Source organism: Medicago sativa, chromosome 7 (genome assembly GCF_051527215.1).
Source record: "Medicago sativa cultivar Bolivia chromosome 7, Bolivia_mono, whole genome shotgun sequence".
NCBI lineage: Eukaryota > Viridiplantae > Streptophyta > Magnoliopsida > Fabales > Fabaceae > Medicago > Medicago sativa.
In genome coordinates, this window is record NC_140755.1 from 62,446,068 (window position 1) to 62,471,551 (window position 25,484).

Sequence of the window (25,484 nt, forward strand, 5' to 3'; positions counted from 1 at the left end):
TCATATTTAATACATGAGAATGAAAGAGAATCAATAGTGTATGATTTATTTAATATTCAAAATTTATTTTTTAATTTAAACTTAATGAAATTTGAATCGTGTTTTTATTATACATAATAATTAAATTTCTAAATAAAAAGTAAAATTCTGAATTCTACTATATAGATTCAAAATTAAATTATTAATATAGAGTATCTAAATTTTATCTTTAATTTTAACAATATTTGATAAGTTTTACTTACGTCATGACTGAATTTCACATTAATAGATTCTCATTCCCTTAAGAATTAAATTGATAAGAGTGAATCTTAAATTTATATCTAAATAAAATTTTAAAATAAAGTTAAATAAGTTTTTTTTTCCTTAAAAATGATATGTTTGGATCCTTCAAAAAATTTCTTTTACACTTTTGGTCCTTGTTGTTGTTTCAATCTTGTCATGTTTACTTACCTTTCAACCAAACTTCAAATTATCCAATCACTATATGTGAAAATTGGAGTTTTAACAAAAAAAAATTTAACTAACAAAAATTTAAGTGACACCACCACATGGACATTTTAATTGATTTGGAGTTCCACATCGACATATAAGAATGTTTTATTGCAACTTTTTAATATTTAATTTATTTGAATTCCTTTCTTTCTCTACATTCTCGTCTTCCTTCTAAGACCATTTACAATGGTTTAAAAACTCAACACACTTTTTCTTTTCCCAACACTCCACATCATTTTCTCTATCTTCCACCTAATAATTTAACACTCATTCAACTTTTACACTCTCCAATGGTTTTTCATTCAACACTCTACCCCACCACTTTTTATTTCATATTCTTATTTAATTTTATATTTTTGTTTTTATGATTACATAAAATTACAATAATTGATTATAATTAAATTAAAATAATAAACACTTAACAATATATGTTTTAGTTTTTTGTAAAAACAAAATTTATTTAAATAATTTATTTTTATTTTCTTAACTTAAAACGCAATAAAATAAACCAAGCACGCGGCACACAAATAACTTAAAATGCAAGACAACAAACTAAGCACACAACACACAAGTAACTTAATTAGTACGATACAAATCATCTTCAATCACGAAACATTCCAAACTTTTCCCATTTGTGCTTCACTAAATCTGCTTGCAATTCGTGATGAACATTTGGATCACGCAACTCAGATCTAGCACGCACATGATTTGCAAAAGCGGGTAACACCTCAGTCGAGTATGGTTGCGGTGTACTAGATCCACTTTCCTCATATTGCTGAAAATCGGTCCAACGTTGAGAATATGAATCTCATTCATCCTCAACAATCATATTATGTAATATGATGCATGACCTCATGATGATACCCAAATCGGCTATGTCCCACAAGCGAGCTGGTTCCCAGATGATTTTAAATTGAACTTGAAGCACTCCAAATGCACGTTCGATGTCCTTCCGACATCCCTCCTGATATTTTGCAAATAACTTATCGAGTTCACTTTAAGGAAGTCAAATCGATTTGACGAAAGTTGGATAAGAAGGGTAGATACCATCAGCTAGATAGTATGCCATATTATAGGGACGTTGATTCACAAAGAAATTCACACTTGGAGCCTTTCCCTATTCCACATCATCAAACACTGGTGATCGCTCTATAACGTTTATATCGTTCAACGTTCCCAGACATCCAAAAAAGGCATGCCAGATCCATAGATCATGAGATGCAACTGCTTCAAGAATAACTGTGGTGGTTCCCTTATGCCCCTTAGTAAATTGACCTTCCCATGCTTTAGGACAATTTTTCCACTCCCAGTGCATGCAGTCAAAACTTCCGATCATCCCTGGGAACCCCCGCATTTCACTAACATGTAGTATTCTTTGCAGGTCATCTTGGGTTGGTGCTCTCAAGTACACTTGCTCATACAAATCATATGATTCCTTTACATAATCTATGTAAGCACTCCAATGCTGTAGTACCTCCTATTTTGATGTATTCATCGACCACATCTGCTGCCACACCATATACTAACATTCGCATTGTTGTGGTACATTTTGCTAAGGGTGATATACCTTCTTTATTGTCTGCATCAACTCGCTGGGTGTAGTAGTTATCACTACTTGAAAGGTCCCCAACGATTCAAAAGAAAACATGTTTTTGCATCCGGTACCGACGACAAAACATTCCATCGTCATATGTAGGCTCATTGGCAAAGTAGTCGTCAATTAGTTTTTGGTTTTTGGTACCGATAAGTTATTTTCTACTACGAGGTGCACTATCTTCCAATATTTTGTTTCGACGCTCTCTAAATCGGTTGACGATATAAGTTTCTTCAATTTCACATTTTTGATTGTAGGCTGCGATATCAAAAGGATATTCCGATGGATCCATTAATAGTTTTTTGTGATATTGGAAGTAGATTGAATGAGATTTGGGATATTGGTACATCAATGTATCTATGAGTCCCTATATATAAGTACATTGAGTGGTGCACATTGACGGATTCGAAATAAGTTATTATATAGAGTTAATTATCAGATAAGGATGATAAGTGCTAAAAAGTGTTAATTTCGTGTTATATTTTAAGCACTTTTTGTTACTTGTTTTGCAAGTTATTGAAGGAAAAGCCGAGAAATTAGCGTTAAATGCCTTATTACGCTTTATATATCTTACTCTATCCTTTTATGCAGAAATTTACCCCAAGACACTGAGCAAAGACCAAAAATCATGAAAAAGTGCAAATTAGCAAAAGCTGGTTTTGAAGAATTCGCTATTAGCGTGTTCCACGCTATTAGCGAAATTGGGCCAGAGAGGTACGCCATTAGCGTACCTGGAGCGAAGCAGAATCTGGGTTTGAAGAAATACGCTATTAGCGTAAATTACGCTATTAGCGTAAAAGCTCCAGAAGACTACGCTATTAGCGTACCAAGGGTGAAGAACAGGGTCAAGGACCAACGTGGCACACTGCAATTGGCCAGAACTTAGGCCGACCAACCACGCTAATAGCGTATATTTCGCTATTAGCGTAGGTGTAAAAAAACTCAGCCCTTTAAAATAGAAGTTTAGCCTCACTCAAGTGGCCCACTTGCTATTTATGTAAGATATTTATGTAAGATATTATTAGATATTATGTTAGATATTATTTTTAGATATTTTGGGGCTTGCTTTATTATATATATTAGTAGTTCAATAGGGAAAATTATTAGATAGTCTTAGAACTTAGTTAGTTTTTCATAGCTTTTCTCTTAGTTTTCATTGTAATATCTTAGAGAGAAAATAGGGTAGATCATATGAAGTGAGAGTGATTTTGGAAGTTGGATCCTTATTCCTTTGTTGAGACATCACAAGTGTAATGGTTCCTTCCTTTTCAATCCATCCTTGCAAGGCTTCCATGATGATGTGTAGCTAAACACTCTTTGTTGGGATGAGAGGTACTTGATTCTTGCTAACATGTAATCTTTTGATCTTGCAAAATATGATTCTAGCAATTTATATTCAATATTGTTGTTATTCTTGTGTTAATGCTTTCAATGAGATTCAAGATGATTTGGACACAAACTCTTGAATCTAGAGCTAGAGTAGCAATATATCTTAGGTTATATCATTCTTGACAAGTTTGTTAATCTTGTGATAATCACCATAATCAAGAGTTAAATGCTTTCGGATACTTAATTAGGCTGGACACGGTCGATTAGGTTATTCGATCGACTTTGTTATCGTTTAAGGGATTTGGACACGAATGTTTAAACGATACCTTAGAATTAATTATATCGCTTTGGACACGAAGGATAGTTTAGAATTGATTGTGATAATGTTGTTTATAAAGCTAGAATTCGTATGGATCATTAGTTTACGTGTGACGCTTGGTTAAGGAACGCTACTCCTAACAAGTTTCAATCCTTATTAATCTCATCTTTTACTTTTTGCATTTAGTTAACATAGTTGTAAATTCAAACAAACAATCACCCTTTTTACTTAGAATGATATTTGATGTTGAAATATCCGTGATGTCGCACTAATCCCTGTGGAGACGATACAAATACTTATCTTGTTTTTGATGCAAAACTACTTCATCAAAATGGCGCCGTTGCCGGGGATTGGTGTTTAGATATCATAGATAGTACGATTGATTTATCGTTTTAAGTATTCGTACATAATCCGTAAATATTTGTCTTTACTTTATAGTTATTTGTACTAACCCCTCTTTGATAAACAAAGAAAAGTTTCTTGTTAGTTGTTTCCATTTCAGATCATCACCTAGACAAAATCATGGCTGATCATGGTTATAACAACTTCTACACTCCACCCGAGTATGAACCATATCAACAGCATCAGCAATATCCTTTTGGAGATGAACGAATGACCAATGTGGAAAATACTTTGAATATCTTCATGCAACAATCCATGATAAACATGCAAAATACCAACCAAAGATTGAGGAATTTATCAATTCAGTTGGAGATGATTCAAGCTAAAATCATGGATAATCAAGTCAACATTCAATCCACTCATGATGGAGAGATTGTTGGAGAAGGTGTTGTTGAACTTGAGGAAGATGCAATAGTAGAGGAATGTGGTCCACCACATGAAATCGAACTTCCTCAAGAAAGGTCATTTACTGAAGAGGACAAAACTATTGATAGCGGAGAAGTGATAGAGGTGGTAGAGAGAAAGGAACGGTTACTTAGCAAGGAAGAAACATTTGAACAAAAGGGGAAGAAAGTGAGCAAGGCTGAAATTGACCAGGTCATTGATGAAATTTGCGCCTTGTTCAAATCAAAGTTAAGGAGGACATGGACTCCACATCATCTGTATCTTAAGTTCATGGAATTCCTCCCGAAAAGAAGGAATACAAAGGATGATGTATTGTCCGTCTCATTTTGGCCACCCTAACGAAAAAGGCGTCGAGCTAACGACGTTAAACAAGCGCTTGTTGGGAGGCAACCCAACTTGGTAAGTTCTCTTACTGTTAAAATAATGTGTTAGCACTTTTGGTTAATTTAGTACTTCATATTATTGTGGAAGTCTTTTGTATCACTCTTGCTTAATTTCAAATCTCAGATGATTGGTAATGATTCATAGTTGTGATCAAAAGCGCAAAGCCAAGGTACAAGTTTCCAGTTTTTCTAGGTTTTTACTCGAATATGGAACGGGTACTTTGTGTAAATTTCATGTCATTTAGTTCTTCGCAATAATGTGTTTGTTTGTGAACCACTTAGTTCTAGCCTAAAAGTGAGGAAACCTCAAGTGTTTGTACATATGCAAAGAGACCGGATTCATTGTTTAACTCGATTGTGTTATTTTAAATCCAATAATTGTTTTGAATTGTGTGAAGGCATGGAAGTGATCAAGGCACATTTTTTGTTAATGAGTGAAACATACTTGATCACAAATAGCCTACTTTGTGAGAAGAGCGAGTATTTGCTAACCCACTTGAGCCAAATGAATCGGAGTCCTCAATTACGAACTGTCAATTCATAAGCACAATGCTTGATGAATTTGCCTTTAAAACTTTTCAATATCCAGTTCATTTTTGACACACTTTAAGACTCTGATATGTTTTTAATTATTTAACCCTAAACCTTCAATGTTTATTTGTCTCTTTTGCCTTAGAGTAAGGGAACATTCAAATAGGGTGTATTTTGATTCAAGTTGGGGAGAGAAGGTAGATGTAAATCTTTTGTCAAGTATAATGGTGTAATTTTATCTTTGATCAAGACAACATGTTGTTGTAAATATAAAAAGAAAAGAAAAACAATGTGTACATGAAAAGAAAAAGAAAAAGAGAAAAAGAAAGAAAAATCCAAAAAGAAAATAAGTTGTCAAGATCAAAGTTTGTCATGTTTAAGCACCAAGGGTTTGTGATGATTGGTAGGAAAGATTGTGGATTTTAATGGTTGATACAAGAAATGTTTCTCTTTGATAGGCTTTTTGATTTCAATTGCCCCACATATGACATTTCTTTTGTAGCCAAGCCAAGTTATAACCCTCAAAGACCTTTTGATCCATGTTTTCATGCCTTTTGAAATGATATTTGGATGGACACATAACTTGATTGGAATGTTAACTTGATTGCCGGATGTGTGTTCATAACCCTCATTTTTATGTTTTCAATTGTTTATCTACTTTCAAAGAAGTGTGTTAGGTGTGGTTCGTGAATAATTATATTATTGTCTTGAAATATTTGACATGAACTTTGTACTTAGGACTCATCTCATGTTGGTAGTAGAATTTTAGATTAGTTGGAAACTTAGACTTGCCCGCGCATTCACTTTTAAATCATTCGTCTGAGAAAGTTTTCAAAACCTTTTGTACTTGTGTCTTGTCATTTACTTGTTTGATCTTTTGTTTGAGGACAAACAAAGAGTTAAGTTGGGGAGAGTTTGATAAGTGCTAAAAAGTGTTAATTTCGTGTTATATTTTAAGCACTTTTTGTTACTTGTTTTGCAAGTTATTGAAGGAAAAGCCGAGAAATTAGCGTTAAATGCCTTATTACGCTTTATATATCTTACTCTATCCTTTTATGCAGAAATTTACCCCAAGACACTGAGCAAAGACCAAAAATCATGAAAAAGTGCAAATTAGCAAAAGCTGGTTTTGAAGAATTCGCTATTAGCGTGTTCCACGCTATTAGCGAAATTGGGCCAGAGAGGTACGCCATTAGCGTACCTGGAGCGAAGCAGAATCTGGGTTTGAAGAAATACGCTATTAGCGTAAATTACGCTATTAGCGTAAAAGCTCCAGAAGACTACGCTATTAGCGTACCAAGGGTGAAGAACAGGGTCAAGGACCAACGTGGCACACTGCAATTGGCCAGAACTTAGGCCGACCAACCACGCTAATAGCGTATATTTCGCTATTAGCGTAGGTGTAAAAAAACTCAGCCCTTTAAAATAGAAGTTTAGCCTCACTCAAGTGGCCCACTTGCTATTTATGTAAGATATTTATGTAAGATATTATTAGATATTATGTTAGATATTATTTTTAGATATTTTGGGGCTTGCTTTATTATATATATTAGTAGTTCAATAGGGAAAATTATTAGATAGTCTTAGAACTTAGTTAGTTTTTCATAGCTTTTCTCTTAGTTTTCATTGTAATATCTTAGAGAGAAAATAGGGTAGATCATATGAAGTGAGAGTGATTTTGGAAGTTGGATCCTTATTCCTTTGTTGAGACATCACAAGTGTAATGGTTCCTTCCTTTTCAATCCATCCTTGCAAGGCTTCCATGATGATGTGTAGCTAAACACTCTTTGTTGGGATGAGAGGTACTTGATTCTTGCTAACATGTAATCTTTTGATCTTGCAAAATATGATTCTAGCAATTTATATTCAATATTGTTGTTATTCTTGTGTTAATGCTTTCAATGAGATTCAAGATGATTTGGACACAAACTCTTGAATCTAGAGCTAGAGTAGCAATATATCTTAGGTTATATCATTCTTGACAAGTTTGTTAATCTTGTGATAATCACCATAATCAAGAGTTAAATGCTTTCGGATACTTAATCAGGCTGGACACGGTCGATTAGGTTATTCGATCGACTTTGTTATCGTTTAAGGGATTTGGACACGAATGTTTAAACGATACCTTAGAATTAATTATATCGCTTTGGACACGAAGGATAGTTTAGAATTGATTGTGATAATGTTGTTTATAAAGCTAGAATTCGTATGGATCATTAGTTTACGTGTGACGCTTGGTTAAGGAACGCTACTCCTAACAAGTTTCAATCCTTATTAATCTCATCTTTTACTTTTTGCATCTAGTTAACATAGTTGTAAATTCAAACAAACAATCACCCTTTTTACTTAGAATGATATTTGATGTTGAAATATCCGTGATGTCGCACTAATCCCTGTGGAGACGATACAAATACTTATCTTGTTTTTGATGCAAAACTACTTCATCAAAATGGCGCCGTTGCCGGGGATTGGTGTTTAGATATCATAGATAGTACGATTGATTTATCGTTTTAAGTATTCGTACATAATCCGTAAATATTTGTCTTTACTTTATAGTTATTTGTACTAACCCCTCTTTGATAAACAAAGAAAAGTTTCTTGTTAGTTGTTTCCATTTCAGATCATCACCTAGACAAAATCATGGCTGATCATGGTTATAACAACTTCTACACTCCACCCGAGTATGAACCATATCAACAGCATCAGCAATATCCTTTTGGAGATGAACGAATGACCAATGTGGAAAATACTTTGAATATCTTCATGCAACAATCCATGATAAACATGCAAAATACCAACCAAAGATTGAGGAATTTATCAATTCAGTTGGAGATGATTCAAGCTAAAATCATGGATAATCAAGTCAACATTCAATCCACTCATGATGGAGAGATTGTTGGAGAAGGTGTTGTTGAACTTGAGGAAGATGCAATAGTAGAGGAATGTGGTCCACCACATGAAATCGAACTTCCTCAAGAAAGGTCATTTACTGAAGAGGACAAAACTATTGATAGCGGAGAAGTGATAGAGGTGGTAGAGAGAAAGGAACGGTTACTTAGCAAGGAAGAAACATTTGAACAAAAGGGGAAGAAAGTGAGCAAGGCTGAAATTGACCAGGTCATTGATGAAATTTGCGCCTTGTTCAAATCAAAGTTAAGGAGGACATGGACTCCACATCATCTGTATCTTAAGTTCATGGAATTCCTCCCGAAAAGAAGGAATACAAAGGATGATGTATTGTCCGTCTCATTTTGGCCACCCTAACGAAAAAGGCGTCGAGCTAACGACGTTAAACAAGCGCTTGTTGGGAGGCAACCCAACTTGGTAAGTTCTCTTACTGTTAAAATAATGTGTTAGCACTTTTGGTTAATTTAGTACTTCATATTATTGTGGAAGTCTTTTGTATCACTCTTGCTTAATTTCAAATCTCAGATGATTGGTAATGATTCATAGTTGTGATCAAAAGCGCAAAGCCAAGGTACAAGTTTCCAGTTTTTCTAGGTTTTTACTCGAATATGGAACGGGTACTTTGTGTAAATTTCATGTCATTTAGTTCTTCGCAATAATGTGTTTGTTTGTGAACCACTTAGTTCTAGCCTAAAAGTGAGGAAACCTCAAGTGTTTGTACATATGCAAAGAGACCGGATTCATTGTTTAACTCGATTGTGTTATTTTAAATCCAATAATTGTTTTGAATTGTGTGAAGGCATGGAAGTGATCAAGGCACATTTTTTGTTAATGAGTGAAACATACTTGACCACAAATAGCCTACTTTGTGAGAAGAGCGAGTATTTGCTAACCCACTTGAGCCAAATGAATCGGAGTCCTCAATTACGAACTGTCAATTCATAAGCACAATGCTTGATGAATTTGTAGGGTCAGTCGACAATCCTGAAAGCAGTCTGGGATGTTACACTTGACACCACTGACAATTATTAAAGCAAACACTGGGGACTTGATAGCACTGACAATTTTGACCGAATACAAACAAATACTTGATTTAAATTAATTTCCAAACAGCTCTTGGCCCAAATTTTCCAACAACTCATTCTTCCGATCATCGAGATGCTCTTCGGAACTTAGCTTTAGATACATTTTCATTTTCTTAGTATGAGTCATTCCTTTCATCAATTGGTTAGCCTCCTGTTGCACCAAGGCTTTCTTGTCCAATCGTTCAAGCACTTTCTCCATGAATTGTTTGAATTGTCCACCACATCCAAGACAGCTTCCTTGCTTTTCTTTTTACCCTTTTTTTAGCGGCCTCCCTACCCATTGGACGAGCACTAGATCCTACAGAGTTTGAGCCACATGCATCACTCTCATGAGATCTCTTAGATCCATTACTTCCTGAGCCAATATTTCCTCCTACTTGACTACCATAACGTGGTTGATCACGGAGAGCGTGCCATTCTGCCATTAAAGTAAATTGAACATTCTTCCCACTTGCGTATAATTCCTGCGCTTTTGCCAAAATATCATTCTTCGACATACCGCTTCCTTGCAAACGCTTAGCGCCATCATAAGCGCCAATCCATTTACCCAGTATTTTGTTCATATAATCAAAACGATTTCGGCATGCAACTCCATCACGTGGAGGATCGAATGAGAAATGCTCATTACAATACTCAACAATTCTACCCCAATATGTTTCACCTTTCTGGTTTCTCCCGACAACACTGTTTGTTCCATATTTAATCCACCCACTAATTAGCACCAAATTTTGTTCAGTGTTCCATGCTGGTTGTTGGTTTTTCTTGCGATTAGGAGTTGAATCCTCTGGATTTGGAGTGATTTCATTAGCACCTGTCATGCCACCAAGAGTTATTTGTGTTGAAAATTCGGGAAATTCAGGTGCACCAACACTCGGAACATTTTCATTCCCCCTTGGCATATAAGCATTAAACGAGTGTGTTTGAGATGGATATCCCATCATAGATCCATAATATGGATTAAAATTTGGAACAGAGGATGACTGATTGAAATTTGGTGCAAAACCAAAATTAGGTATGCTTTGAGGACGTTGGTTGGAAAATTGATTTGGATTTTGATAATTGTTGGGATTTTGGTAGCTAAATGGGTAATTAGAAGAATTATGGGTGTTGAAATGATTATTATTGGGATCCATTTCACTAAAAAGAAGATTAAAACTTCAAAAGAAAAGCTAATAGAAAGATAATAATATTAAGATAGTGGAAAATTTCGTTTTTTTTTTTTTTTTTTGTGTCCAAATCAAATAAACCAAGTCTACAAAAAAAAAATCATGAATTTTGGTAAAAAAAAAAATTAAGAAAAATTCATTTGCAATGAAATAATTGAGTTCAAATTATTAAGATGAGAAAAATCCAGCCAGCCAACCAGCAAGCGCTACATGTTATAACTTATCCACTTACATCTTCTCTCTCCGTGTCCCTGCCACAACCAACCGCTCCTGTCGGCGCGTGCATCACACACGCTCATTCATCCAACCACATCGCACCGTGTGGCCTGCTTGGTCTGCCATTTTTCAGCATTCAACATGCTGAGAGTATTCATTACTTCTCTCTTCCACATCATTTCTCAACAAACTTCAACTCCCTATTGCACATGTTCTAAGTGTTGAAATTGTCATTCAACACAACCATTGTATTTGGTCTAAATATGAAGAAAACTAATAATCATGTCTTCACTCGTCATCTTCTTTCTATTTTCCATCAAGAACAAGACCACACGTGATCTCACCCATCAAACCTTGAAAATTGAAATTTCCCCAAAATTAAAAATTCATAAACCATAAAACGCAAAGAGAGTACAAGAACAACAAAGACAAATGCAACAAATATTTAGGGAAAAGATGCAAATCAAATATGTTGAGCTCATGGTTACCCAATACTATTATTAGTAGATTGTATGTTGTACTTCCGCCTAAGAATGGTGGTGATCTGGATAGAAGGGTCTGGCGTGGATCTGCTGATGAATAATTTTCTATTTCTTCAACTTATAGTTTTTTTTTGAAGGAAACTTATAGTTTGTTATGTTGGTTCGATGATGATAGTTGGGATGTTACGTGGATGCGTATTTTTTTTTTGAAAGAATACGTGGATGCGTATTTGGAGACTAAAAATACCTGAGAGAATTCGAACTTTTATTTGGTTGGTTTGGCATGATCATTTAATTACTAATTACCGCAAGAGTAAAATGCATATTTGTATAAAAAAAAAATGCATATCGGATGTGTTGCGTGATTGCCCTCTTACAAAAGCAGGTGTAATTTATTAAAGGATTAATTAAGGAAATGATCCCTATAAATATTCAGAATTTTGTTTTTAGTCCCTATAAAATAAAATCACACTTTTTAGTCCCTCTGACATTTTCCTTAAGCATTTTAGGGACCAAAAATGTTGACAGGGACTAAAAATGATGATGGAAATTTTTTTTAGGGACTAAAAATGCTGACGGAAAATTTTATAGGGACTAAAAAGTGTGATTTTATTTTGTAGGGACTAAGAACAAAATTCTCGATATTTATAGGGATCATTTACTTAATTAACCCTTTATGAAAAAATGAAGTGCGTGAATCTTTGTATATAGTTGATTTGCAAGAGCGGATTACCATGAATTTGTACGATGAGCTTGGAAAGGACTCGATAGCGCATCGGGGATGTGTATGGGCGGCTAGCCGTCATTTTCTTTGGAATTGGTGCAACCGCGAAGCTCATGGAGAGGAGCGGGTTTGGCCTAGTCATCCTTGGCAGAGTATGCAGTAGGGTATAGTTGATTTAGAAGTATTCATATGACTTCATTCGACCACTAATAGGGTATCCACCATATTTCTCTTTACTCGAGGCTTTAAATCCACTCCATCGATTATCTTCAACAACTTTCCTGAGTAATTTCTTTTGCAAAATGATCTGTATATTTTTTTTCTTTCTTGCCTTTCAAATACCGAACACTACTAGAAAACTCGGATTTAGCGACGGCCGTTTTCCGTCGCAAATTAACCAAAAATCCGTAGCAAACGACTTTCTGACGGATTTTGCGACGCTGTAAATATCCGTCGTAATAATGGGGGTCGGAAAATTTTAGCGAGGGAAACTCCATTCCGTTACTTATTGCGATGGATTACTGTCGGTCGCAAACACCAAAAATCCGTCGCTAAAACCTCTCATAATATGGATATATGTAACCCAATTTTCCGTCACAAAATACCGACGTAATAAATATCCGTCACAAATTACTGAGGGAAAAAACCGTTGCAAATTACTGAGTGAATACTCCCGTAGCTAAATTTCTGGGAATTTATATAGCGTCGCATTAATGGCCGACGCTAGGCTGCAAGACAAAAACTTTTGTTACTTTTAGATATTCCGTCACAAATAGGAATATTTTTTTTGCCTTAAAATTAGTTTAGAAAATTTCACAATTATTTATCAACACTGTGGAATATAAAACAAGGTGATGAAAAATCACAATATAAAATACATTAATATGATAAAATACAATAAAATACGCTAAAAATCACATTAATATTTGTTGAAAAACCTTTTTGGTTGCGTTCACAAGAATCACACTACTTATCTTTTGCATCAAAATATATTGAAATAATTACTAAATAGTATTATAACATTTACTTTAACTAAAAGTTATAATCAAATTTCCAAAATAATATGATAAATAATCAAGTAGCTAGATGTTAATCCTAACTCAAACGATGAGGTCGATAAGGAGGTAGATGTGAACGGCCTTGTGTAAAAGACTCCATGGATTTCTGGAAGTGCTCTCGGAGCAATCATGAATCCTCCTGTGACTGTTGTGACTGCTCTCGAGCTAAACGTGACTGCTCATGTGATGCACGAATCAATTCCTCATTAGTCTTCAACCGCTCCGTGAGTTCCAAGTTTTCAGCAGACATTTTAGATATTGCAGTCCTCATATGCTCATATTCAGATGGTGAGATGCCGTCAGATGATCTGGATGAAGAAGGCTTGTATTTTCCTGCCTCTGTCCCCAAACCATATATGCGTCCTTTCTTGTCGACTCCTCCAATTACGTCCAAGAAGTTGAAGTTGTCTGACTGATGGTCATTAGACACATCATCCCCGCCCTCTGTTTGTTGTGAGTTCCTTTCAAAAATCCGTCTTTCATATTCATCCTACAAAATTAGAGTTTGTCTTAATTCTTGCGTACAAAAATATGAAATTAAATTAATTACTACAATTAAATTCATATAAACCAACCAATAACAACATAAACAAATTAAAACTAGCTTTTAATTAATAACTAAGTTATCACGACTTTTTCCAAGTGAAGAAACATAAGATTATCATGTTCACATGTCAGAACCTGATGAACAATAATAAGCATGCATAACATTACAAACTATGGCACAAAGGCAAGTAACATACAACAATATACATGATTATATAACCAAAAACAATTATAGCACATGATGGCAGAGTTATAGTGTAACAGCATCCATCAATACACATGAGGACAATTATAAATACTAATTTTAAAGTTTTTCCAATTACCTTGACTTTCCACCAGCATACCAAGTTCACAAAAGGATATAACTAATTCTAGAAAAATTTCAATTGTTTTATGTTTATTTGACAAAGCTGGAAATGATAATCTCATCGAATTGTAACTTACCGCAACCATCTGAGATTTGGAGGATACCCACTTTGATGGATCGCCTTTCATTTTGAGTCAGTTTTCTATAGTACAAGATAAATAGATTAGTATTATTATTAATTTATTATTAATTTAAATCACTATACTTTACTGCAAATAAAATTTGTTTACTTACTAATCTTTTAGGATGCTCGGTTGTTGGAATTGACCCACAAGTGTGCAATGGACCATCAGAGGATCTTCTATTTTGCTTATTAACTTTCTGCCTTGTCCTTCCATTTACTATCTTCCCAATTTTGTTCCAATTTTTCACGCAATTGAACAGGGATCCATTCGCCTTTGTCTATTCCTTTTCGTACCCGATACATTGTATTTTGGAACCCATCAGATGCCTTATGATGATAAGTCTTCTTTATGTCTTGCTCATGCTCAGGAAGCCATTTATATATCCTATGCAATAAAAGCAATGTAAATAATATAGGATAAACCGGACATCAAACTAGGAGCTCCAAATGTGACCTTCACAATGCATTAAATATTTTATTCAACTAATAAAGTTCTATGCATTATGTCATAAGCAAACCAACTCACATATGCGCATTAACAAGGAAATTGATTCACCATCACTTACTATATCTTCAGTTGATTCATGGATTTTCATACCATAGTACTATTTCAGCAAATTAATCAATATGTCACATACCAAACATTCACACTTTATGCCAACACATTTAATTACAATCATGCAAATGTTTACTAATTTCTGCCTCATTGAATAATATGACCAAGATAGCCAATTTAATTTAAAGCTTTAGATCACTAAGTATTGATATGCTGTTTAGTGCTTACTCCAATGCTTTTGTACACTGAAATGAGACAAATGTATCAATTTTATATGGAATAGACTCTCACATGATATCTCTCCTCCATGGTTTATAATATTAAAGTAAACAAATGTATCGGTAGATACATTTGTGATTATGCATATGTTTAATGTTTGTGAGAACACATGATGCAACCTAGTAATATGGGTGAGTAATGATTACTGATTACAGAAACATATGATGCTTGGAAGTGAAAATCTGTTAGAAGTTAGAACCGGAACTTGCTAAGGGTGTCACTGTAAGTCTCTAAGTTGTAAAATTTGCATGGAAATGTTTACAAGAGTGGTGAAAAAAAGTGTACCCTAGAATTATTAATTTTGCATGGAAGCATGTGCCACTACGAATTATTTATTTTATATGGAGAGTTAACATTAAAAAATAATTTATCATTGTATTAACAATTTAGTTTTATAATGTCCTATAGCTGCCAGATTTATCCATTTTTTTTCTTATTCTTTTTTACTATGCATTTTAAAGTAAATATTGGCTATTAGGTTAGGTTTATCAACAACAATGTTATATTTTTATGAAATGGCCTCCTATAAGTCATCTCTGTTCCTAATTGGAAGGATGTGCTTAGATTGACACTAATAAAACTTCTACCTTACTATTTATTGAGTTCACCTTATCTAGAGATAACATCAACCGACAATTCCAAATAAAAAATGGACCGAGTTACAAATCTAACATCGAGAAGGTTGAACATAAGTTGGAGGAAGAGAAGGACAGTACCTGAAACTCGTTATACCACAATTCCACAAGATCCTTATCATATTTCTTTAACTCTCCATAAGTTGCCCAAGTCCCTTGAAACAGACGTTTCATAATCTTTGTAATGTCACGTGGGGGTTGAACAGCAGGCTCAAATCTATAAAAACAATATTAAACAAGCAGTAAAATACAAGCATACAAGTTATAATAGAATTAAACGGAAAATCTTATAAAACTCTTGCGTTAATTGTGGTCCCGGACTAATCCATATACACCCATCAGTAGGATATGTACTCCCAACTATCGGATACAATTCATCACATGATGATGGTGTTGCATGTAGATCACCACCAGATACAACACCAGATGGTAAATGTGGCGGGCTTTGTGTATTAGAAAGATATGGACTTGGAGTAGAGTGGGGAGATTGGATATTTGTAGGTATTTGAGAAGTGGGAGCATGAATAGTAGACATTTGTGGGCTTGGAGTAGAGAGGAAAGGGAAATATGTATGTGTTTGAGATATAGGACGATATGTCGGTTGCCTTATAGGTTGGGGAGGTTGGATATTTGAAGTTATTTTAGATGTAAGAAGATGTATAGGTTTCCTTGTAGAGTGGAGTTGTTGGGTATTTGTAGGTATCTGAGAAGTGGGAGCATGGATGGTAGACATTTGTGGACTTGGAGTAGAGAGGAAAGGTTGAAAATTTGTATGTGTTTGAGAAATGGGATGATGTGTAGGTTTCCTTGTAGTTTGGGGGGTATTTATAGGTTGCCTTGTATAGTAAGGTGGTTGGGTGTCTGCAGGCCTAGGTGCTTGAAATATGGAGAAGAATGCGACAAAGTAGTTTTATGCTTACCTCTCCCTTTTTCTTTAACTTTTTTTATGCCTATACCAACACCTCTTTCACTGCCCCTTGTGTTATCATTGTCTTCCATCTATATACATATAAAACTAAGTAATTAACTACTGTACATAAAAATGTTAAAAGAAGTTAAAAGGCACACAAAATTAAACATGAGCATAAACAAGTTATCAGGCACTTCCATTGCTGATGCATTATTTACACAACACTACAATATTAGTCATGGACAGTATATCACTTGATAATTTAATATCAAGTGTTAAGAACTTACGAGAAACTAAGATTTTGCTTATGTCTCCTTCTTATAAAGACTAATCACGGAAAGACCAAGTAAATTGGTCTCTCTGTAAAACTAATCATGGACGGAGTTCCATGTCAAAGAACATAACCCAAAGCATAGTAAAAAAAGATAACAAAAAGAGTACATGGGGAATACCTCAAGCCCAATACCATCCGTTCTCCCTAATTACTCATTAAAAACAAAATCAAAAATCAAAATTATTGATTTATCCAAAATCTGTTCTCCCTAATTAATAATTAAAAAAAATTAACCATCCAAATTTCATACACTAGTTTGAAGCAAACAACACGAAGAAGGGGATTCAACCGGAAGAGACAGACCAAAAATTCTTCACTAACTAAAACATATAAATCTATAAAAAAAATACCAAATCACCAACAAATTGACAAAATCCCAGAAAAAAAAAACCAAAACCTCATCAGATAAGCATTCAAATTGTGCATACCCAATTCAGTTAGCATAGTTTACAGCATAAAAACAAGAGAAGGAGAAAAAATAGTTTGAAACCTGTTTTCAGCAGCCAAGTGAGATGAGCTAAGTGAGCAACGGACTGATCAAAGTGAAGGATTTAGGAACCTGTTTGTGACAGCAAAGTAATATTAGCGATAAATTGATCGAAGTGAACTGATGAGTGAAGGTTTTGGGAATTAGATTGATGAAGTGCAGATTTAGGGCAAATGAATTTGGGATTTAGAGAGGGGAGATTAGGTTATGAACCGATTGGGGGACCTATTTGGGAGTTAGATTGATGAAGGATGAATGGATTTTGGTATCTGTTACAAACCTGATGAGATTGTTGATTGATGGGTGAATGAGGAAAAATTTGGGTTTTGTTATGTATCTGTTTGTTATAATAATAATAATAATGAACGATGTGAGGGAGAAAGTGGTGTTTTGTTATTTATATAATAATAATAAAAATAATAATAATTCCTTCAAAAAAAAGAAAATAATAATAATAATAATAATAATAATAATAATAATAATAATAATAATAATAATAATAATAATAATAATAATCTATCACATTATATAATTGGGAGCAAGAATGTTCTATTGTTCGTGTTATTGAAAAGATAAAAAATATTATTATATATTTGTTAATAAAGAATTTTTTTATATTTGTTATATTATTGTTAAAAGATTAACGTAATTTGTTACCTATAATAATGAAACCGTAATATCTATTTGAAAAATTCAAGTTTTTTTTTTTATAACAAACTTTTGTTACATATAATAGTGAGAGTAGAAATTCTATAAATAAGACTGGAATGTTGTTAAAAATTTAAGTGCAAATTAGAATAACAAATCTAATGGCAAAAATAAAAGACTATGAATATTCAAAAAGAATAAAAAGTGGAAGATTCATTTGAAGAAAGTGAAGGAGAAGGAGAAATAGTTGAAGATTCATTTGACAAGATACAAGAAAAAAATTGCAACGAAGAAGGAGAAGTTTCGTCAAGAGCTCTAATGGATTTTGATTTTGAAAAGACCTGAAAAGACCTGATTGGACTAAAATTGACCTCCCACAAGAAACAAGATTTCTGAAAAGACCTGATTGGACTAAAATTTCAAAAACTTTTTTTTTTCAAAATATATTGTCTCATGCTTGGGTCAAGATCTCAAAATTAAACTCAACCCAATACAGACTATTAAGAGCAATAACATTGTAACTCAATTTAGCATATTCATTTCACAGGCAACTTCCTCTTCGAAACCCACAAGCAGAACATCTAATGAAATTGTAATACAATTGATAGTGCACCACCCATTATGCATGGATTAAGTTCTTGGGAGGTGGATGTCACAATACAGACACTGCTTTGAAAAACGGAAGATGACAATCACTGCTATAATTTCCTCAAAACTTCGCCTCTGATTCAAAAAAAACCTTTTTCCTACGTAATAGAGTTCTATCATTCCCCTTTACCCAAGGTCAAAACCAAGAAAAACACAAACAAGGACCATTTCAGTACACAATTGTTCATATTTTCTATTGTTAAGCTAGTGTCATGAATCAACATATCAACAATCCCATAATCCTAAGCTGTTACTAAGTGAGGATACTTGAATGGAGTTATATGGACGTCTCTGACACTCCCTCTCACATGAGTTACTTGGGTTTGAAATGTTGCTAATGTACAACTCTCCCTATCTAGTGCTGAAATTCAATTGAATGTAGTTAATCACGTATTTAAACGGAATTAACCATCTAAATTGATGTCAAAATTTGATTTCAAATTTATGTGTCGAAATTACACAACTCAAAAATAAACATACCGGTGGATTAATGAGTATTAAGTTGTTAAGCTTCTCCTGGTGATTGCTTGCATACTTAACTACAACTGGTACAAAATATCCCTGCAAACAAACAAGACTAATGCTATGTCAAAGAAGAGATTACTTTAACTAGTCGATCCATGATTCTTATTAGCCAATGGAAACTTACTTGGACAACAAGTGAGACTTTGGTAACAGCTAGCTCATCAATAAGTGACTCCAATGATGATACATATTCTGCATGGCATAAGAAAAATAAATCATTTCAATTTGTCATGAATCTTTCATTATTTTGTTTTTCAAAGCAAGAATCCTTAGTAATCAAAATAGATTCTAGAGGTATTGAATTTTTTTGGCATGTTTGAATGTTTTTGCCTTTAGAATTTGAAGTTTTTGCCTCTACAATTGACTTTTAGCCTCAAATTTATTGTTCAACTCACTTTTACATGAATGTATCAAAATATAAATCATTTTACATTAAACTCACTTTTATTCAGAATCAACTCATTCAATGTCAATTTTTGTCACTATGAAACCAAACACACAAGCAATTACCATCAAGGGTGTAGTCGAACCCATATTTAGGTTGAGGCTTATCGGAAAACCCAAATCCTGAAATAGAAAATGAAAATGGAGTGAACATTTAGACTCCTTACACACAAACTGAACCACAGATCTACTAAATTTGAGGTAAATTAAAGCTTAATTATCAAGGAAATATAGATCCCAATAATAACGTTAACAAAACTCAATATCTGTTCTCAAAGATTTCATTCACTGAAAGTATTTTACAAAATTCTATGCTTCTAAAAGCATCCATTAATTTGGTTTATATCAATTAAAAGCCATAAAGTAAGCATTGACACAAAGCATAGTTGAATATGTCAGGACATATAACTACAAATAAAATAGAAGAAATTATAGTTACCTATTCAATGAAAACAGTGTGATCTTACCTAGACAATCAAATGTTACAGCGTGATAGTCCTTGGAGAGTACCAGAAGAACCTTACGATAAGAATATGCCTAGGCAGCAACATAGAAATCATGTTAATTGTGATTGATCATATAAGAATATGCCTAGTGAGAAACAAATGAAACTCACATGTGAAGGGAAACCATGGATTAATATCACTTAAGGATTATCTACACTTCCGTGTTCGACACAAAACCATCTATTTTAGAGAATCATATTCAAATAATATGATTCAATTAGTAATTAGGAATAAAGTAAAGTGAAGAAGCTGAAACTGATCCTTAAGTAAGTAATTTAGCATTACATATAAATGTCAAGCTTAACTTCAACTGAGATAATAACTGCATTTTTCCTTAATTTGTCATGTGTTCTTTAATTTGAAAATAGAAAATCATTGACATAATGATACACTTAGTTTAATTACCTGAAACGATCGCAGGTAGCTTGAGAGCTAGTACCCATTGTTAGCCCAAAAATTGGATCTTTTGCTTTTTCACCAGTTCCAGGAATTGAATAAGCTTCAACCTAATCATATCAACAATAAAAAAAGTTGGATAAAAAACATATTATAGTGTTCAAAATTTCAACATTCTAACCTCAACTTAATGAAGTTTAAATAATAAAAGGGATTACTTTCTATGTATCATAATATTGGAACCTTACACTTCACAATCAATTTAGTCATGCTTTATCAGAATGTATTTTTCAAAGTAATAAAAAATATACTATAATTTAACATTTGAATTATAAAGTAAATCCTTAGTTATATATCATTCAAGTCTAGAAACATTATCACTTAGGTCCTTAGAAAGATTTTGTGACCAAGTTAGTGCCACAATCACTAGCATGCTAACAAATTTGTCACTTACGGTTGAATTGTTGGCAAATTTTTTTAGATAACTATGGTGATGACAAGTTTTTTTCAATACAAAAAAAACATCACATTGCTGCTAGACATGAGTGAAACCCCTTCTAATTGTTGTTCAAGAGAACTCGAGTTCAATTCCTGACTAGAACAATCGTTTGCCAAATTTTATTTACTTCGCAGTCAAACTCTGGATCACCAAACGACAATTTTAGAGACTGAATAATTGGTCATTGGGTTTTGATTGCTTATTTATAAGAGGAAAATAACATAAACACAACATTGTTTCAAAAGAGTCATACCATTTCTATTCTATTAATTACAACTTACTAATCAAAATACAACATCCTAATAAACTTCTACTTATCGGAATTATATAAACCATTTATTAAAAGAAAAAGTTAATTCCCTCAAAAAAAAAAAAAGTTAATGACAATATAATAAAAAAAATCATAAACAATATACCATTATCTAGTGACTAAGTGTGTCCCTTTTGCAACATCATAAGGTCTGGGTTCATGGTCCACTGACACCTTCTCTATAGCTATAGGGCACCCTAAATCATAATAAACAAAATTAAAATAAATAATCAATACGCATAACCATTGTTTTAGAGAACTTAAATTACAGTTTTCACATCATTGCAGAGTTCTAGTCACTGTGGAGTTCAATCTCGAGATTAAGAAATAATAAAAATTGACAATTTTTTAAAGGAACCAGAGAGGAAGATGAGTGAATGAGACGGCAAACTAACAGAATTGTTCAAAAATTAAAGTAAAAATTACCTGGAATCTATGGTTTGAGAGATTGATTGCAATTTGTGACTTGAGGGAAACAAGATCTGACCCACAACAAGAAAAAAACTTCCAAACACCTTAGAAATCAAAACCCATAAATCAAAGTGATGTCTTTTTTAGATTCTGGAAGATGGGTCAGATCTATAATGAGGTAAAACTAAACTACAACTGCATTGGTATTTGGTATGTAACAATGTGTTGCATTGTTTTGAAGATTGAGGTGAAATGAAGTGTTATGGTTGAAATGGGTCAAAGAAAATGAGACAATGAATTGAAAGAAAAAGGTTGCATTTAGGTGGCGATGATGGAAGCAGGGACTGGCATTTTCGGTTTGAAAATTTGTTTTTGAGTTGAAAGAAAGAAAGGGTTTGGGTTTCGGTGGCGTTTATGGAGGACAATGACATTGGAGGGCTTAGATTTCATGATTGTAACTTTTGTACTACTTTCAGCACCGTATACTCTGTATCAATTTTCATGTCCATTTGCATTTGCTTATTAAATAATTGTTTTGTAGTCTTTACAAAGCTTAGTTTTTATACAATAATAATATGTCTTTAATTTTTAGATATTTTTAATTTCTATTATTAAAATAAGTGTGTTCTCTTGACCCAAAAAATAAAATAAAATAAGTGTGTTCTTACCAAGTAACAGACTCGTTTTTATAAAATGTCAAAACAAAAAATTTATAAAATTCTATAAAGATTAAAATCAAAATATTTATATTTTATTGAGCCCAGTGAGTCATAAGATTTTTTTAATCACTTCGCATGATACATTTTAATTACAAAAGTGTAAACTAAACTATATTAATTATTTTTTTAATAATTAATATTTCGCATTTGAGGATTGCCCCTATTTATAAACACATTGTCAAGTTATATTTTATTCGATGGAAGACTCTTTAACGCACCGTATCATGCATATGACTAGACATATGGACCGTGAATATAAACTGTGGGTGGTCCGATAGTGGAAACCTCATAGTCGGTGACCCAATGAATATTGGAGGAGGCTCCGATATCATGTTGAATGAGAGAGAAAAGAGAGACATATGATAAAAACTGTGTTTCTGAATAGCACTACATAAGGTTTATTAGATAATTTTTTTAAACAACAATACATTTTTTTTTATTAATATTCATATAACTACCAACCAAGATGTAAATATGTGTTTATGATAAGTGACGGATCCAAAAATATTTTTATGAGGGGGACCAATTTATTTATTTATATAAGTTTATTTTTTGTGCAAGAACTTTGACACTTATTTAGTTTTTTCATTTTATTTTGGTCTCTTAAATTTTAAAAATTAAAAACTCTACCCTCTTAAATTATAAAGATTAACACGTCAGTCATTTTGTTATAAATGACAGAACGGAAATGATAAAGGAGTTTAGGTGATTATTAAAGTCATAGAAAAGATATAGTAGTTTTTTTATTTTGTTGTTGCATTATCAGGTTTTTTATGTTGTGATTCTGAATTTATAAATGAACATAGAAGTAGTCAAGTACCCCTCCCGTCCGGTTTCAGTAAAATAATAGTAGCTCTCATGAATCTAAACCATTCAAAATAAAAATAGTTTTTTAGCAAAAAAAAATAAAATAAAAATAAAATAAAAATAGTTTATCAATGGTGGGATAGGAGTTTTCCCATCATGGAAAAATTAAATGGCTTTCCCATCATAAACGGCAACTTGGGTTTCAAGTCCGTTTGTCAATGGAAGAAAAATGAAAGCTTTTCAAAAAAAAAAAAAAGTTCTAATATAGTACTAATTAAAAGAAATTGGATTAAACAACAAAAGAGTTAGCATGGCTTGGTGGTAAGTTCTTGGTGGTAAGTTGCCTTGATTTTCAGTTGAAGGTCGCTGGTTCAAGTCTCAGCTTTGCCAAATATTAAATTGCTTGGTACATTTTGGTACATTAATATAAACACGCGAGATATCTTTGTTTTGTGACGGAATACAAAAACGTCGCTAAGCATTAGTGGAATCTTCGACGGAATTTGTGACGGACCAGCTAGAGAAGGAATCAAACCGTAGCAAAATTCCTCACAAATCTAGGAAAGCTCAGAACTCTGACGGAATTTGTGACGGATATGTAGCGACGACGAAAACCCTCACAAAATCCGTCGCTAATGACATCTTAACAATAACCCTCACAAAATCCGTCACAATTTGCGACGGAATACATAACCTCACAAAATTCCGTCGCAAAATCCGATTTTTCTAGTAGTGCGAAGTCAATAACATCATTTTCATTATGATTTGAACAACATTGTCTCATATTCTTTCACAAAAGGATTTGCAATTTTTTTCTCTCACTTTTCACATACTCTAGCGAGATAAATCATTCACAACATTGTCTCATTTCCTTTCGCAAAAAGATCAACACTTTGTTTTTCTCAATTTTAACAGCTTGTAGTTTGTGATCACAATGAATTTAGAAGGTGTGGATCTCTTCCACAAAATTACATTAGCCAATTTAAGTTGTTCAACCATTATCCTTCTTGATTTGAAAATTTAAGAGCTAAGAATTCTGATTCCATTTTTGGACTTCACTATGCACATTTACTTTGTATATGTATACAACCTTATAAAATATACAAGTCCCTCCTAGTTGAATATACCTCATCTTTATTCGAGACTCGATTCACATCATAAAATCATTCAATGTTGGACAATCAATAACTAAATGTAATTTCTAATTCATAATGACTTTTTGATACTTTAGAAAACACAATTGACCATTAGTTAAGAAAACATTTCGTTAGATGATTTACGTAGCTAAATCTTGCCAGAAACTAACTACAAATTTTACAGAGTTAATCCAATATTTTCTTGTAGTGGTTTTTAAGGACGTAGTTCGAAAAGCTACCAAGAGCACAAAACTATTTTTTTTTTTTTTACAACATCATTGAATTTTATAATAAGGCTTTTAATTTTGTTATTATTCTCTTTGAAAAATCTCCACCAAAGCTATTTAAAGTGTTAAAAAAGGAAACATTAAAAGCACGTTTCAAGAGAAAAAAAAATACCTAAAAAGGAAGGAAGTTGAGGAGGAATAGAGGAATTAACCAAAGTGTAGGCAAAGAAAGTGGAGCATCAATGATTTTATAATAACAAGCCATAATTTAAGGAAATGTTTTTTTGTCTAAACTAGAAGAGGTCAATTTAATTAAAACTGAAAAAGAAAACATTCTCTTTGATTTTTTAGTGACAAAGTAATAGTTTGTTACAAACAGTTACATAGCATTATGTTGAGGCTTGTCACTTTCCACGCCTCACCATCATAATCTTCTTTCCTTCACTCACTTTCCTCTACTCATGTATATCCACACAATTTTTTTAACCAAAATTTCTATTTCTTACTTGGGTCTTATAGGTCCTTTTCTTTCTATTGACAAAATGTTATTTTAAAAATACATGCAGGATATTTTAAATGTAATACTTTAAAAATAGAGAATTGTGACTTAACCCATATAAAAATAGGAAATGAACTAAAAATGTAATCTTTTTTTGGGGCTTTTTACCGAAAATTATTTTGTAGAGTTAATACATTAAGCAAAATGTTATAGAAAACACAATGTATACCACAATATTTATTATTTTTTGGGTTAAATATATTTTTTGTCCCTATAAATATACCAACTTTTCGATTTAGTTCATCTTAATGTTTTCTTCGACTTTTAGTCCCCAAAAGTTTTCTATCTTCACTTTTGGTCCCTTCTTTTAATTAAACT

At 33.0% G+C, this 25,484-nt stretch overlaps 2 protein-coding genes and 4 pseudogenes across 4 annotated transcripts; 2 read left to right on the forward strand and 4 right to left on the reverse strand.

Moving 5' to 3' along the window:
- Window positions 1-1,093: 1,093 nt before the first annotated feature.
- On the reverse strand, window positions 1,094-2,469 carry LOC146907464 (uncharacterized; annotated as a pseudogene).
- A 1,787-nt stretch (window positions 2,470-4,256) lies between these two features.
- LOC146907465 (uncharacterized) lies at window positions 4,257-6,995 on the forward strand. Its single transcript, XM_085727007.1, has 2 exons — window positions 4,257-4,940; window positions 6,517-6,995. The coding sequence occupies exon 1, from the start codon at window positions 4,257-4,259 to the stop codon at window positions 4,878-4,880; it is 624 nt and encodes a 207-aa protein (XP_085583133.1). The 3' UTR covers window positions 4,881-4,940; window positions 6,517-6,995.
- Window positions 6,996-8,095: 1,100 nt separating this feature from the next.
- On the forward strand, window positions 8,096-9,148 carry LOC146907466 (uncharacterized). The gene has a single exon (XM_085727006.1). It carries the CDS (start codon window positions 8,096-8,098, stop codon window positions 8,717-8,719), a length of 624 nt encoding a protein of 207 aa, XP_085583132.1. The 3' UTR covers window positions 8,720-9,148.
- Window positions 9,149-9,460: 312 nt separating this feature from the next.
- LOC146907467 (uncharacterized) lies at window positions 9,461-10,594 on the reverse strand (annotated as a pseudogene).
- A 2,416-nt stretch (window positions 10,595-13,010) lies between these two features.
- On the reverse strand, window positions 13,011-16,504 carry LOC146907468 (uncharacterized; annotated as a pseudogene). The gene is made up of 5 exons (XR_015020182.1): window positions 15,897-16,504; window positions 15,677-15,817; window positions 14,207-14,515; window positions 14,084-14,148; window positions 13,011-13,583 (listed from the first exon to the last, which is right to left on the reverse strand). The product of XR_015020182.1 is annotated as an uncharacterized LOC146907468 (transcript).
- Window positions 16,462-20,652, reverse strand: LOC146907469 (uncharacterized; annotated as a pseudogene). Its single transcript, XR_015018020.1, has 8 exons — window positions 20,508-20,652; window positions 20,213-20,282; window positions 20,064-20,133; window positions 19,663-19,719; window positions 19,277-19,344; window positions 19,108-19,188; window positions 17,335-17,403; window positions 16,462-16,599 (listed from the first exon to the last, which is right to left on the reverse strand). The product of XR_015018020.1 is annotated as an uncharacterized LOC146907469 (transcript).
- Window positions 20,653-25,484: the final 4,832 nt, after the last annotated feature.

What these genes read in the sequence shown, in the direction of transcription:
- LOC146907465 (XM_085727007.1), top strand. Translation starts at nt 4,257, where the DNA reads ATGGCTGATCATGGTTATAACAACTTCTACACTCCACCCGAGTATGAA.
- LOC146907466 (XM_085727006.1), top strand. Translation starts at nt 8,096, where the DNA reads ATGGCTGATCATGGTTATAACAACTTCTACACTCCACCCGAGTATGAA.